The 16,998-nt window shown below is 39.1% G+C and overlaps 1 protein-coding gene across 2 annotated transcripts in view; it reads right to left on the reverse strand.

Annotated features, from left to right (window-relative positions):
- The window catches only part of EFTUD1 (elongation factor Tu GTP binding domain containing 1), a 231,874-nt gene that overhangs the window by 158,012 nt on the left and 56,864 nt on the right, over positions 1 to 16,998 (reverse strand). For both annotated transcript variants that reach the window (XM_006885125.1, XM_006885124.1), the window contains one exon: positions 14,189 to 14,327. In XM_006885125.1, coding sequence (XP_006885187.1) covers positions 14,189 to 14,327 — 139 coding nt within the window. The remainder of the gene's footprint in view (positions 1 to 14,188; positions 14,328 to 16,998) is intronic.

Consider the following 16,998-nt stretch of genomic DNA (forward strand, 5'->3'; position numbering starts at 1 on the left):
AAGAGCACTTATCAGCCACATTATTCCCAATTTTCTTCTTTTTAAAAAACATCATTGTGGTAAGGATAAGACATGGTTCCGGCGAGTTTCAAGAGCAAATATGATTTCCATAAAACAATTTATGCACACTCTGTTTTATGACATTGGTTACAATCACTCTGACGTATCAACTCTCTTCCCACTTCTTCCCTGGCTGGGCTCCTCATTTCCACTGTTCCTTCCTGTCTTCTCAACTTTGTTTTTTGACAAATGCTACCATTTTGGCCTCATACTGTTGACTGTACTGAAGACTGCATTCTTACTTGGGGTTATTACTCACCTTATCGACATCATGGCTGAAAGATGATCCTTGGGGATAGGTTCAGTTCAGGATGAGCTTTATGAGGAGTGTGGCATCAGAACTGGAAGATGACGCATCAATAACCTGCACTATGTCACAACCTTACTTGCAGCAAATGAAGAAGGCCTGAAGCATTTGCTGCAGAAAGGATGGTAGTCTTCAATATAGATTGAAGCTCAACATCAAGATGAATTTTCTCACCACTGGGCCAACTGGCAGCACCATGACAGATGAAGAGACTAGATTGTTAACAATTTCAGCTTGCTCAGTCCCACAATCACAATCTTGACACTAGCAGTCAGGAAATCAAAAGACAAATTGTATTGGTAAAGTCAGGGACCTCTCCAAAGTGCTAAAGAGCAACAATGTCAGTCTGGAGACTAAGACTCACCTGACTGAGGCCATAGTCTTTACAATTACTTGCTATGCATCAGAGAGCTGGCAGTGACTAAGGATGACAGAAGGAGGAACAATGCCTTTGACTTGGGGTGTCGAAGAAGAGTACTGACTATATACTGAGGGCTGCCAAGAAAATAAACAGGTCTGTCCTGGAGAGGATGCAAGCAAATTTCTCCTTGGAGGCTAGAATTCTGAAGCTCCGTCTCACACACTTTGGGGATGTTGCCAGGAGGGACTAGTCCTTGGAGGACATCATGCTTGGAAAGATGGAGACACCGATCAAGAAGACCCCAGATGAGATGAACTGACACAGTAACTGACATAACGGTGTTAGGTGTGTCAAAGACAGTAACACTGGCTCAGGATAAGACATGGTTCAGGGCTATTGTGCATAGGGTCAATATGAGTTACAGGCGACTCAACGTCACATTAACAACAAGGGGACACTCTCCTGTGGGTTCTACTAGTCTCTATAAGATCAGCAGGTTCTACAGTTTTTTCTGCCTCCTGTCCAGGAACTATTGTGATGTTGATCAAAGTGACTGGTAATGGAAGCCAGGCACCACCTAGTTCTTCTGGGCTCAGGGTTAAAGTCTGTTGTTGTTATGAGTCGTTGAGTCATCTGAGGCTCACAGTGACCCTATGTATAATAGCTCTGAACCCTGTCCCATTCTGAGCCAATCTTACTATCTCTGACAAACCTATTCCCATTATCCCAGTTAGTATGTCAATCCCTCTCAGCCAGGGTCTTCCTCTCTTGCGCTGTCCCTCTACCCTTCCAAGCATGTCTTTCTCCAAGGACTGATTCTTCCTGGCAACATGCCAAACATATGTGAAACAGAGCTTCAAAATCCTTGCCTTCAAGAAGGAGCTTGGTTTTACCCTCTCCACGACAGATCTGTTTGTTCTCTTGGCAATCAAAAGTGTACTCAATACTCTTCTTCAGCACCATAACATAAGCACATTGATTCTTCTATGATTTTTATTCACCATCCAGCTCTCTGATGCACAGCAAGTAAATGCAAAGATAATGACTTAAATTACATATACCTTAGTCTCTAGACTGACATCATTGCTCTCCACCACTCCAGTGAGATCCCAGAAAGCAGGCTTTCCCAATAAAATCTGTCTTTTAATGTCTTCACTGCTGGTTATACAGGTATTGATTGTGGAACTGAGCAAGCGGAAACTGTTAACAATCTCAGTATCTTCTCCATCTACCATGATGTTCTTTTTTTATTATTGTACTAGTTTATCTACAAAATCTGAATACATTGTTTCCCAGAACAGATTCTTCCAATTTTCCACACCCTCCATCAAATTATACCACCCCATAATTAATCCTCCCTCTCCCTGTACATCCTCATCTCACTGCTTCCTCTCTCCCTCTTTGGATCCTTATACTCATTTTACAGTAATGGCTTTATACAATATTTGTCTTTGTGGGACTGAGTTAGTTCACTCAACATAATGCTCTCCAGTCCCTCCCATTAGGTAATAATTTACAAAATAATTGCTCCTGTGAGCTACATAATATTCCATTGCGTGACTGTACCATCATTTCTCAATCCATTAGTTTGTGGTTGACATCTGGAATGTTTCCATGTTCTTGTGATAGTAACACTGCCGTGAACATTGGTATAAAAGGCTTCATTTGTGCCTCAGTTCTCATTTTTTCAGGGTATATTCTAAATAGTGGAATACCTGGATCATAATGAAATTTCTATGTTCATCTTTGTGAGGAAGCATCAAACTGCCTTCCTTCAACATTTATTACTTGCTGCCAAGTTAAACTTTGCCAGTGTTACTGGAGTGAGATGGTACCTCATTGTAGTTTTGATTTGCATCTCTCTTATTGCCAGTGATTTGCAGCATTTCTTCATGTGTCTGTTTGCCATTTGAATATCTTCCTCTGAAAATTCTTTCCATGTCTTTTGCTCATTTTGTAATTGAGTTATCAGTCTTTTTTTTTTATTAATTTCAATGAACATCTACAGAGATTTTGGATTTCCATGCATTCATTCACTGTTGCCTTTTTCTCCCTGCCCACTCCATCCCCATCCCCAGTTCTTTCTTCTCCTTGAAAAGCAAAAGAAAAACTCCTTCATTGGTATGAGTTATCAGTCTTTTTCTTGTGGAGGCCCAGGAGTATTCTATAAACTTCATTATGAAACTCTTGTCTGAGATAGTATTACCAAATGTTCCCAGTGAGAAGGTTTTCTTTTCACCCTGCTGGAAAGAGTTTTTTATGTGCACAGGGATTTAATCTTTAGAAAGTCCCATTCATCAATTTTATCCTCTTTAGATTTTGCATTTCTGGTTCTATTTGACAGTCTCTTTATACCTTGGACTGGTGTTTCTAAGTTTGATACCAGTTTGTCTTCTATGAACCTTATGGTTTGGGCTTTACTCCCAGGTCTCTGACCCACCTTGAGTTGATTTTTGTGTATGGTGTGAGATGTCGATCTGGCTTCAGCTTTCTGTAGGTGGAAGTCCAGTTTTACCAGCACCATCTGTTGAGTAGGTTGTCATTTCCCCATTTGATAATTAGCCCTGGAGTGAGAATCTTTGTCTTCCTGATGTTGAGCTTCAATCCATATTGAATATTGCAGTCCTTGAACTTTTGCAGCAAGTACTTCAGGTCCTCAGTATTAGCATGCAAGGTTGTGACATCTGCATAATGCAGGTTGCTGATGAGTCTTCCTCCAATCCTGATGCCACCTTTCACCTCATAAAATTCAGCCTCCCAAATGATCTGTTGTGCATATAGATTGAAAAGGTATGGAGACAGGAGGCATCCCAGATACACACCTTTTCAGATTTTGAACCATTGAGTGTTTCCTTGTGTTATGACAACTGGTTCAAGTACAGGTTTCACATAAGCACTATTAATGTTCTGGGATTCCCATTCTTCTCATTGATAATCACAATTTTTGTGATTCACATAGTCAAATGCCTTTGCAAAGTCAATGAAACACAGACAGACATTCCTCTGGTACCCTGTGCATTCAGTTAAGATCCATCTAACATTGGTTATAATGTCTCTAGTGCCATTGGCCTCTTTTAAACTCAGCTTGCACATCTGACAGTTTTCTGTTGATTTACTGCTCCAATCATTTTTGGATAATCTTTAGCAGGATCTTGCTTGCATATGATATTAATAATATTGTCTGATTGTATCCACACTGTCAGAACACTTTTTTAATGGGAATAAATATGGATCTCTTCCAGTCAGTTGGCCAGGTAGTTGTCCTCTAGATTTCTTGGCACAAACTGGTGAGCACATCCAGGGCTGCACCTTATTTGTTGAAATACGTCAACTGGTATGCAGTCAATTCGTGGGGCCTTGTGTTTCACCAATCCCTTCAGAACAGCTTGAACTTTCTCCTTCATTACCACTGCCTCTTGACCAAATGCTGTTTCATGACATTTTTCTGTGTCAGCCAATTCATTTTTATACTGTGACTCTATATACTCCTATTTCTTTTGATGCTTCCTGGTCATTCAACATCCTGCTCATAGCAACCTTAAATATTAGAACTTGAGGCTTGAATGTGCTGAGTTAATTGGTCCCTTTTGATTTTCTAACTCGAGTTTTTTACAAAATACTTTGCTCCATCTTCCCGTCCTGCCCTTTGAAATCTCCTATTCAGCTCCTTAACTTCTTGATTTCTTCCCTTTTCTTCGGTCTCTTGGCAGTCTAGTGCAATATTCAGAGTCTCTTCTGACATTCACCTTACTCTTTTCTTCTTTTGCCTTTGTAAGGATCTTTTGCACTCTTCACGGATAATAATATTCTTGATGCCCTCCTACATTTTATCTGGTCTGCTCCTTATTCAAGGCTTCAAACCTGTTCCTGATTTTTTTTTTCTTCTTTGCATACTCTTTCCCAACTTTACTGAAAATTTTGCCTACTACTTGTGAACATCATCATTCCCCTGCCCCATAGTTATGGCCTTTATTAAAGAAATAAGCATGGTAGGGGGCAGGAGGGAAAAATAACATACAATGCAAGTCAAGGTTTAGTCCAGTAGTTCCAAACCAGATTAACAAGGCACAATACCTCAATTAGTTTAGAAAGCTTCTCCATCAACAAGTAAAAGTCTAGGTTCAGTTTAGAGCCACAAATAAACCTCTGGTATACTCTATTTCAGAGTAGTTATAAGTCAGCTTTTCATTCAATCATTCAGCAAGTAAAACTTTTAACTATGGCTCCATCTCCACAATTCCTCTGGTTACATCTTGCAACAGTCTCTTCAGTCTTTCTCCATCACTGTCTCTCATGGGGTGGAAAGCACTCTCACATGGGCCCCCATAGCCTAAGATGGTTTTAAAATTCAGGCGGAGTAAACTCAAGGTCAAACTTTGGTTCTTGTGGATTTTATTTCATTTTCTTTAGCTTCAATTTGAACTTGCATATGAGTAGTTGATAGTCTCCACAATCAGCACCTGGTATAGTTTTCACCACTGATACAGAGCTTCTCCAATGACTTTTTCCAGGGGTAATCAATCTGATTCCTGTGTAAACCATCAGGTGATGTCCATGTGTATAGTCACTACTTGTGTTTCTTATAAAAGGTTTATGCAATGAATAAATCACTGATTAAACAGATTTTTATCATTCTGTCTCCAGCCTCATTTTTGTCACCAAGTCCATGTTTTCTGACTACTGATTGATTCTTCTCCCTGGTCTCAACTTTTGCAGTCCAGTCAGCCATCACTATGATCACTGCATCTCGGTTGCATGTTCGATTGATTTCTTGTTGGAAGTGTTGGTTAACCTTCACTGTTTCTTATTAAGTAGGAATCACAGCTTTTTCTCCGGGTTAGTAGATGAAGATGGTGTTTACAAACCTGTCGTGGCCATCTACAGTTCTGTCCTACTCACTAAAAATATCTTAAGTCTTAATTTATGATATATGTCTGCTGTTAAAATACAAATGTATGATGAGTGATGTGTTTTCTTTAACCACCCAAATTCTTTGATATTTCTCCTATCAAAGAGTGGAGTCAGTTCCACCCTAAAAATACACTACTGTGTGACTCACTCTAATAAGCAGAAGGGAGACTGAATGGCTTTGGAAGCTAGTTTGTAATTTCTTGCTGGTTCTCTCCCTCTTGAGAGACTCACCTGTTGAACCCAATGCCAGAGGTGCCTGCCGTGGTGCCAGCCCCAACCAACATCCAGCATCAGCTGCACTTGTGAGGGACAGAATCAACACTGATTGTAGCCCCAAGACTTTCAGTCGTATCAACTGATGAATGGAAGAGAATGAGTAGTCCCCACCAGGTTATGCCCCAAGTGTGGATCTTCGAAGAAAACAGAAATTGTTCCAATTTTCAGCCACTAGATTTTATTGATGCTGGATAGTCAAAGAGTACAGCTGAAATTAACATTTAGTTAACTTTATTCCTGACTTCGGATATTACAGAGTAAAACTCCTAATAGGGCTACAAGGGAGATTATTTTGTAGTTTGCCTTGGATTAATTTTAACAGCAATAGGTTTTGGTTTTACGTTTATTTTGTAGGAATAGAAAAAGAAGAGCAGGTAGTATGAAATTCAGTCACTATATTCTATAATATACTATACTATATATAGCTATATATATAAGCTATATTTTCTGGCTTGGGGTTGAGATTAGGGTGTAGCTATGAGCTGACTGGATTTAGCCTTGTATTTAAAAAGGCTTTTGGGACCTCGGGCCTGGTTTTTGTGAATCACCCCTATAAAACAGGCTTGGAAGCAGGAGTGGCATCCACTTACAAAAAAAGCTTGCCTCCAGAAACTCTATGAACTTAGAGGAGAAAACAGGAAAATTTTGAGCTCCAGACTTTCTTTCATAGGGTCGCTATGGGTCATCTATGACTCTACGGCACTTAACAACAACAAGAAAATACTACCATTTCAAAGAAAAGAACATTTCCATTACATACCTGATCAGCAGGCTCACCCTCAAAACCTAAAGTGAACAGCTAGGCATACTGCCTGCTTGTTTCCTTCTCACCTTTTAACATAGAAGAACACGGCATTTCCTCTTCTGTCCTGTTCTAAACTTACTAACTTTCAAATACTGCCAGTGCTTTACATGTTTCAAGGCTTTATTCAAAGTATAGGTGAACTTATCAATCTAACCATCTAAGTAACCATATCAAAGCATTTCTTGTTCCTTCTAGTAAACACTTTACTAGTGAAGCTGATTCTGACTTATAGTGACCCCTCCCACCGCCATCAGGCTTCCAAGGCTATAAATCTTTCTGAGAATGAATAACTTTCTTCTGTGGAGGGAGCAGAAAGTGGATTTGAACTGTTGACCTCTCAATGAGTAGCATATTATGCTACATAAGAAGACATAAGAGTTCCTTTCTAATGAACACCTGGGAGAAAAAGATTCTCTGAAATAATGTTTTTCTCTTAAAATATACAAGTCTAAAACACCTATAAGCTAAAAGGATCCTTGAGGAAAACCTGGTTTTGATTTTTATTTAAACAGTGAAGTACTGATTCAAGTCTTTCTTTGTCCAAAGAAGACTTCTTACACCATAAATACTAAGTATCTTCATTCACTCCATCTGCATAAATCAGCCTGCCACTATAAAAAGGCCATTTAAAACTTCAAATAAACTACTACAACTGTGCTTGTAATTAAGTTACAGCAATAAAATGTACTCCATACACTGCAATTCATGTTTTATCTCTAAAGTTTTAGATATATGATAAAGATACAACACACCATATTCTTTACCATATTCTTTATTCTACCATATGAAGGCTCTCTGGGAATCCATAAATAGTCTTAGAAAAAAAAATTTAAGTGGCTGTTTCTACTTAGAAAACTCAAGCTGCTTTTGAGTTGGTTCTGATGTATAATGACCTTGGACTGGGTTTCTGAGGCTGTGCATAACAATGGGAAGAGAGGGTCTGCCTTTCTGTTACAGAGCTACAGAAGGATTTGAGCCATGAGACACAGAGCCTTTGGATTAGCAGTGCAACTCACCAAGGACAATGTTACCAGAGTGCTCTCTATCATGAGAAATGTTAGTAATCACTCCTTTAGTTCAAATCATTTGGTAAAAACGAAACTTAGGAAGGTTATATGTAACTATTTAGTAAAATTATGACCAGAAATTTGGTACATACATGTCTTCCATCATTCTGATATTCTTTAAAGATACCAGAAAGAAGTTTACTTATATTTCATTGACCCTGCAAAGGCATTCAACTATGTGGATCATTACTAATCATAGATAATAGCATGAAGAATAAAAGTGCCTCCCTCACCACTCCCCACCCCCACACGTTGTTGTTGACTGCCTTCGAGTTGAGCACTTCTTACAGCAACCATATGAACAAAAGGCCTGAAGCCCCTCTACAACTATCGACATTTATCAAAGTTCAGAGAGTTTCCAGAGGCATGCTGTTTAGGAAGTGGATGCCACTCCTGCTTCCAAACCTCTCATAGTATGTTATGTGCCATTTAGTTGCCTGTAATGCATAGTGACCCTATGTATAGCAGCTCTGAACCCTTCCCTGTCCTGAGCCAGTCTCATTAATTCTGACATACCAACCCCCACTGCCCCAGTTACTTTATCAATCCATCTCTACTGGGGTTTCCCTCTCCTGTGCTGTCCATCCATCCTTTTGAGAATGATGTCCTTCTGCAAAGACTGATCTTTCCGGGCCACGTGCCCAAAGTAAGGGAAGCAGAACTTCAAAATCCTAGCCTTCAAGGAGAGTCTTAGTTTCTCCCTCTCCAAGACAGACCTATTTGTTTTCTTGGCAGTCCATGGTATGTTCAAGACTCTTCTCCAATACCACAACCTAAACACATCTATTCTTCTTCTGTCATCCTTAGTCACTGTCAACTCTCTGAAGAATAAAAAGTAACTGAGAAGACCATGGTCTGGATCAGGTGCACCTTTGTCTCTAGACTGAAATCGTTGTTCTTCAGCATTCTAGGGAAGTCCATGACAGTAGATTTTCCCAATGAAATTAGTCTTTTGATTTCCTGACTGCTGGTGAAGTTGTGGAGCTGAGCAAGCTGTAATTGCTAACAACCTCAATCTCTACTCCATCTAATATGGTGCTGCTAACTGGCCCAGTGGTGAGAATCTTTGTCTATCTTTTTTTTTGGGGTGTGTGTGTGTGTGTGTGTGTGTGCACGCGCGCACTATCAAATTGGATCTGACTGGTACAGGAGATTAACCATTAACCCTCCTTCTCCAGCAGAGCAACTGGTGGATTTAAACGACATACATAGGGTGGCTATGATCGTAAGCGACTCGACAGCACATAACAACAATAACAACAACAACAACAACAACACCCTCTGGGAAAGCAGTGCAGCTTCTTGCCACTAGGCCACTAGAGCTCCCTTGAGGTTCAAACCACATTGAAGACTATAGTCCTTGACCTTCTGCAGCAAGTGCTTCAAGTCTTCTTCAGTTTCAGCATGAATGCAGGAAAACTTTACATTGTAAAGAAAGAAATTGAATGCATAAATATGGACATAGTGGGTATTAGTGAAATCAGATGGACTGGCATGGGAGGACATTCTGAATCCCACGATCATATGTTCTATTATGTTGGAGATGAAAAGGGGAGGGAAAACAAGGTTGCTTTCATAGTTTAAAAAGGCCATTTTTAGATTCACCCTGAAATACAATATTGTGAGTGACAGGATAATATCCATACACATACAAGGAAGACCTGCTAATACCACTACCGTTCAAATTTGTGCACCTACAACCAGAGCCAAAGAGGAGAAAATAGAAGATTTCTATCAACTGCTGCAGTCAGAAATCGATCAAACATGTAACCAAGATACTTTAACAATAATAAGTGAATGGAATGCAAACGTTGGGAATCAGGTAGAAAGATGAGCTGTTGGAAAATATGGACTTGGTGACAGAAATGAGGCTGAAAATAGAATGATAGAATTCTATAAAATCAATGATTTATTCATAGCAAACACCTTTTATAAGAAACATAAATGCAGGCTATACACAGACTGATTACGTCTGTGGAAGGAACTGTTGGAGAAATTCAATATCAGCAGTAAAAAGTAGGCCAGATGCTAATTGTGGAACAGACCATCAACTGCACATATGCAAGTTCAAATTAAAACTAAAGAAAGTTAAATCATATCCACAGGGGTCAAAATTTGACCTTGTGTCTATCTATCATGAATTTAAAAAACAACTCAGGAATAGGTTTGAGGCCTTGAACACTAACGCACGAAGATCAGATAAGCTGTGGGAAGATCTCAAGATAACAAGAGTATCGCTCATGAAGAACGCAAAAAGTCATTACTAAGAAGGAAGAAGAAGAAAAGACTAAAATTGATGTCAGAAGAGACTCTGAATATTGCATGGAGCAACGAGAGGCCAAAGCAAAGGGAAGAAATCATGAAGTTAAGGAGCTGAATAGAAGATTTCAAAGGGCTGCTTGGGAAGAAAAGGCAAAATATTATAATGAAATGTGCAAGGAACTTGAGTCAGAAAATCAAAAGGGCCAAACTCACTCAGCACTTCTTAAGCTGAAAGAACTAAAATATAAATTCAAGCCACGATTTGCAAAGCTTAAGGATGCTAGGGGCAGAATACTTAATGATTTAAAAAGCATTAAGAGCTGATGGAAGGAGTATACACAGACACTGTACAAAAAAGAACTGGATGGCACAGAAGAATTTACACACACACACACACATACACACACACACACACACACGATGAGGTAGTTGTTCAAACATAGCAAAGGGAAACAATCCGATTTAAAATCAGAAAAAGTATACATCTAGGTTGCATCTTTACATCATATTTATTTAAACTGTATGGTCAGCAAATAATCCAAGATGCTAAACTACGTGAAGAAGAAATCAGGTAGCATTAGATTTCAGGGAAGATTAACAGCCTGTGCTGCATATGATACAGCCTTGTTTGCTAAAGTGAAAGGATTTAAAATTTGTACTGAGAAAGATGAAAGAACGTGGCCTTCAGAATAGATTACTCCACAACATAAAGAAAACAAAAATTCTCACAACTGGACCAATAAACAGCAACATGATAAACAGAAAATAATGAAGCTGTCAAGCATGTCATTTTATTTGAATCCATAATCAACATTCATGAAACAGCAGTCAAGACTATCAAGTGGTGTGTTACATTAGATAAAAATAGTGTAAACGATCTCTTTAAAGTATTCAAGAGTAAAAATGTCACTAAGGTGTGCTTGGCCCAATGTGTACTTGCTCCATATGCAAACAAAAGCTGGACAACGAATAAGGAAGATCAAATAATTCATGTATTTGAGTTATGGTATTGGCAAAGAATGAAAAATGTAACTCAGATTGATTGCCAGAAAAACTGAATCTGTTTTGGAGTACAGGCTTAGAAACTCAGCTTTATGCTCTTTAGAAATGAAGATGATGACACTTCATTTCACGTACACTGAGCATGTTATTATGTAGGGTTAGTTTGTGGACTGCTTGATAAAGGAAAGTGTTAACCAAAAAAAGAAGAAAATTTTCAACCAGATGGACTGACATACTGACTGCAACAATGGGTTTAGACATAGGAATGACTATGTGGATGGTACAGGAACCAGGCAGTATTCCGTTCAGTTGTACATAGAGTTGTTCAGTCAGAAACAACCTAACAACATCTAACAGCAACATTTTTCAGTCATCAGACAGCTCAATTAGATCTCAATTAAAAGACAGGTCAATGTGGCTGGCTGGGTTCCAATTCTGTCAATGCTATATTCTCAAGCCCTTTGGTGAACTATCTTTCTCCTTAATGGAAAGAAGTTGACAACTTTAATGAAGGGACCTGAAGCATCACCAGGCAAATGTGGGAAGGATGTGGCTAACAATGGACTATCTGAAAGCCATTTACAATCCAAAAATCCCTTGCCTTAACTTTAGAGGCTATAAAAGGTAAAATGGCATCCCAATCTCTTGGCTTCCCTTGTAGCCAGGAGTGGCCATGTAACAAAACTATAATAAAAGGAGAATAAACTTAGAAGCTATTAAAGAATATCTTTTCACTTTGGCTGCCAGCCATGTGGACATGATTCCTGGAGATACTGTCTTAGTTCCATGGGGAAAAAGCCCACATGGCAATGAGGGCAGAGCAAAGAGACAAAGGGCACTTGACTCCTTGATGATACAGGAGGGCTACCACTCCTGTCCTGGACTGTCAATCCTTGGGTTTCCTTGCACAAAGTGTGAGGCTATAAAGTAGGTTTTTTATGTAATTCGAATTATAATAATAAAAATAAAGCTTTTTCTCATCAATTCATTTAGCGAGCCTGTCTCTTCCTTACGTAGTTGTTTTTTTAAAAAAGTGATCATCCTCTCCCTTGCTCCAACTCCTCCCATCACCCCAGTTTTTAAAAGGTCAACGAAGCTTTTAAAAAAGGAATTAACTCTTTCCCAAAGAGTAAAGAAAAATGTTTAGCTTCTGGGTCTCCCTATAGCAGATGGCAGAGCTAAGACTGTCTTAGAAAGCAGATGAGAAAGGAATAGTTTCCTTCTTGATGCACCAGGTGCTGAGGAGTCCTGGACAGCACCTGGAAATCCAGAAACAGAAAGCAGAAAAAGAGAAACTAAAGTATGTCAAGCTTCCAAACTCCTTGGGAAAGAGTCAATCCAATACCACACCCTTATTTGGGAAGAAATTTAAAAATCACTGTCTTAACAAAATACCTTTTCTCTCATTCCAACATCATGTCTGAGAGTCCATTCAGAAGAAATCATGGACTTTCTCTTAAAGTCACCAAAGGAAAAAACAGGCAGAAAATTCAAAGGTGAGTCACCTATCAGAGTGTTCTAAAGAAAAGTAGAGTGCTTTCTGTTCTTTTTCCAATGTTCTTCCTGGTAAAATATTTTGGTGACTGCAGAAGTTATGTCATTTATTAATGATCAAAGACATTTTCCAAAGTTATTGCAAAAGAATAGATAGTACAACCAAGCTAGGAACTCTATTCATTTCATTCAAAAAATAAAAGTGAATTAAAGAAACAAAGAACAGACTGCATTTCTGTGAAAAGGGCAAAAGGCTTTGACTAATTTCTTGAATTAAATTTCACCAAATCCAGATAAGATACTAACTGTTCTGGACTATTCGCTATAAATATAAAGAACTTCTACCTCAAGCAATCTCCCTATAAATAGCTCTATTGTTGACAATAATTGTAAGGGCGAAGGCTTAAGCAGTAAAGCAGGAGACAGCATTCTAGAGAGCACACAGTCTGGTTCCTGTGACAGTGCAAAGGAAATGCCTTAATCTGAACAGCATTTTATAGAAAACACCAAACTGGTTGAGATAAGTTGGCTGCAACTCTTGATGACTTACTTCAAAAAGTGAATTTTGCAAAAAAGGTAGAAGTTAAGCAGGTAGTAAACAGAAAGGAGATGAGGAACAATAATTATGGAAATAATTTACTTAGCTAGCAAAGGTATGGTCAAGTATTAGAAGAAATGAATTTAAACAGATCTTTGTATCAGAATTCTTGTTATTGATTGCCCTCGAGTCCAGCGCGACTCATAGACCCTATAAACAAAAGGCTTGAAGCCCCTCTATACTACTGACATTTATCAAAGTTCATAGAGTTTCTGGGGGGCATGTTATTTAGGAAGTGGATGCCACCCCTGCTTTGAAATAATTTCTAACAATTAAAACCAAACTGCAGAACCAGAAATATTTATGTCACCTGAACTAACCCTCAGATGAGAAGGATGTCTCCTGAGGGTTGCCACACAAAGAAATTCCATCTGAGGACAACAAAGTCACAGACTATTTGAGCCATAAATATTTATCAATGACCCACCATAATCCATAGAACATTCTTGATCCACAAACTGATTATTCAACTGTAGTAAGTTAAACTCTAAGGACACTCTGGGTATCTAAGGTTTTTTAAAGTATCTTTCCTAGCCAATGATTAACTGTTTATTTTGTGCTGAAATATTTATTGTATTAGGGAGAAAATTAGGATAAAGTCATGGGATCTTAGTGCTAGCTCTCTTTTTATTTTGGGATATCTGCCCTCAATGGATCATTTACAATCCTTACCAGTCTCTGCAAAACCACCCTGCATACTTGCGGTCACATGAGTCATTTCCCTGATGGATCTGAGTCTCTGGTAGACTCAGTTCAGTGAACTACCAAACCCAAGGGACACAGGGAACTGAACTGAAGAGAGCTAGGGAACTGAACAAGGAGGGGCTGTTGAAGTTGAAGTCATGGTATTATACAGCAGGTCAAGCATGTGGGACAACATTGACTCAACCCATCTTATAACTGGTCTGCTACTAATCTTAGCAAAATGAATTATGAATACAGATGTCAATTCACAGTAATAAAATTACAACAGAAATTTAAAGTTATTTAAGTTTGTGTTAGCATATCAGGAATGGACAAAGGCAAGATGCCCAGAACCACATACCTAGTACGTTGCCTGGAGGCACCTCTTCTAGATTTTCCAGCTCTCTGCCCATCAGAAGATATAAATTTTCCAGAGTACAGTATGCCAGATGGGGCACTGGAGGAAGGGCATCAGGTGGAGTGGAGAAGCCTAACGGTACCTAAACAAGAAACAACCACAAAACTTTACTTAAGTCAGAGATGTTAAAGAAAAAAACACTAACACAACACCATTTGTGTGTATTGCAATAAATAAGACTTTTAAAATATTAAAAACATATCAAGTATTCCACAAAATACTGTTTTCTAGCAAAGTAATATAAACTCTGTTGTGATCCAGTAGCAACATATTAGATGATAAATAAAACCCTTGTGTTGTTAAGTATTGCTGAGTCACCTATAACTCACAACAACACTATGAACAATGGAAGCGCACTCTGCCCTACCCTGTGCCATCCTGACCACCTCTGACACACTCAAGCCCATTATAGTCAAGGTGTCAATCCTTCTTGTGGAGGGTCCCTTCTGACTACCTATCTGTCCAAGCATGATGTCCCTTGACAAGAATTGGATCTTCCTAACAACATGCCCCAAGTATGTGAGATGAAGCTTCACCACCCTCGTCCCTTGCTAGTGATGTGAACCATGTCGTGGTCTACCCTTATCAGTTCTGGTGCGTATTGTGCTATCATTTCAACACTCACTGTAATTTAAAATCACTTTTCATCTATTATTATCATTTTGTCTTCCAAGCATTTAACTAGAAATAGGACTAGTGTTGAGAAAGATTACTAACTGTGAAAGAGTAGTCACATATTTTAAAAAATGCTAGGAATAAGAGCACATACCTGTCATTATATGCCATTTTCCTAATTTGGAAGAGAACATTCTGTGGAATATTGGATACACACAGGAGAAAACAGAGTGCCCAGAGAGCATAAATACGTTACAGCCACAACAGATTTAAGAACTCTCACTTGATCATACTTATTCTTATAGGGATAATGTCCCTAATTTTTCATGTTCCGAGTTGTATAGTCTTCTGAAATATATCCTTCGTATAAAAGCAAGTGCCCTGAAAGCATTTTAATCAGCCAACCAACATATCTTTGGTACCTTTACGCCCAAGGTGCAGTGACAGTGCTATTAAAAGAAAAAAATGTCAAAGATACGGCATTACCTCATCCTCTCAAAAATAGCCACCATCACGGCAAAGAGCAACTAACAGGCAATTTTTAGTTAAGTAAATTCATACAAATTCAGAGAAGAAAAAGGTTCTGAATTTTCCATTCCTTCCACAAAGAGTGACTGCCATTCAGGCACCTGCTGCATCTAAATGTGCCTGTCCTGGTAGAGTGACAGCTCTGTAGGGTGGCTCTGAAGATACAAAAGAATCAACAGGTAGCATTTACCCCAACACAAAGCTCCAAAGGCAGGGAAAGACTAGAGATAGTAACAAGCAGAAACCAGGGAGAAAGTTGAAAAAGTGCTGCTACAGGGAGAGGACTGCAAACAACATCACAAAACACATGACGGAGTACTCGCTGACTGGAAAGTTCTCTGCTTTGTAAACTTTCACCCAAAATAAAACAGAAATACGTGGCTGTGTTTGTTGTTGGGTGCCACTGAGTCAACTATGACTCACAGCAACCCTGTGAACAAGAGATCTGAATTCTGCCATGTCCTATACCATTCTCATCATCTCTAATGTAGAAAGAAGTAAAAAATATAAGAACTGGTTAGGAAAGAACAAAACTAACTACAAACTACCTAGAACTACAGACAAATTCTTTCAATTAGTAAGATAATTTAGCTGAGTGGCCAAGCATAAGTAAAGTTAATATACAAGTTAGTTGGACATTTACACATCAGTCATAGACAACAAATATGCTTCTTAAAAAATGTTAACATTTTTAATAGCCACAAAATTGAACCAGAAAAAATTTAACAAAAGTTATGCAAGATGTTTATGAAGAAAATTACAAAGTTTTAATAATATGAATTAAAAGAATGGGTAAATATATCTACCAGACATTCATGCATAAGAAGCTTATGAATTGCAGTAATTCACATCAAGCCATTTTAAAACATTTTCAATTTCAGTAAGACTTACCATGGAACTTAACTGAAAAGTACATAGAAAAGCAAAGAGACAAAAATAAATAAGGCACAAAGCAGATGAATGAAAAGCAACCAGGATTTTAAAAAGGTTGTGGACAATCATCTAAAGTGCAGTGTCCTAAATAAAGAGGGAAGAAAAGCAAAGATGTAGTGAAAGGACTAGGGAAGTGAGCCTGAGATCAGAAGCATTAGATGGTGCCTTGCTACCACCTCTCACCACTCTAAAAAGGATCACAGTACAAGGTCCAGGAGAAAATGTGGAGTAAAACAAAAACATAAGACAAGCCACGTTAACTGGTCCTGGTCAATGGAGACTGGTGGAACCCCAAAGCCAAACTCTGAATCTGGAAGAGAACTTTGCCGAAGACAGCCCCCCACGGGCAGAGGGCCCTGACGGCTCGCCCTGAGCAGAGGGCCGAGGACAGCCCGTCCCGAGCAGGGCAACACCCCCCATGGACTGGCTGGTACACTCCCCTCTAACTGTCCACACACTAGTCTGGTCCCCTCACCTGACTGAGGAGTGTGTGGCCAGGGACAGCGTCTCCAATACCAGCACCACCACTTTTATCCCCCCATAAGTGGTCGTACTATAATTTGAAGTAGATGTCACTTCCCTCCCCCTTTATAAATGGCAAAGGGAACCAGAAAATTGTGAACAGGCTCCCCCCAGGCCTAAACATCTTTTGGCAGAAGCATTCAACAGATCAAATA

This window comes from Elephantulus edwardii, unplaced genomic scaffold, assembly GCF_000299155.1.
Source record: "Elephantulus edwardii isolate Elephantulus edwardi_28Jun2011 unplaced genomic scaffold, EleEdw1.0 scaffold00041, whole genome shotgun sequence".
Taxonomy (NCBI): Eukaryota; Metazoa; Chordata; class Mammalia; order Macroscelidea; family Macroscelididae; genus Elephantulus; species Elephantulus edwardii.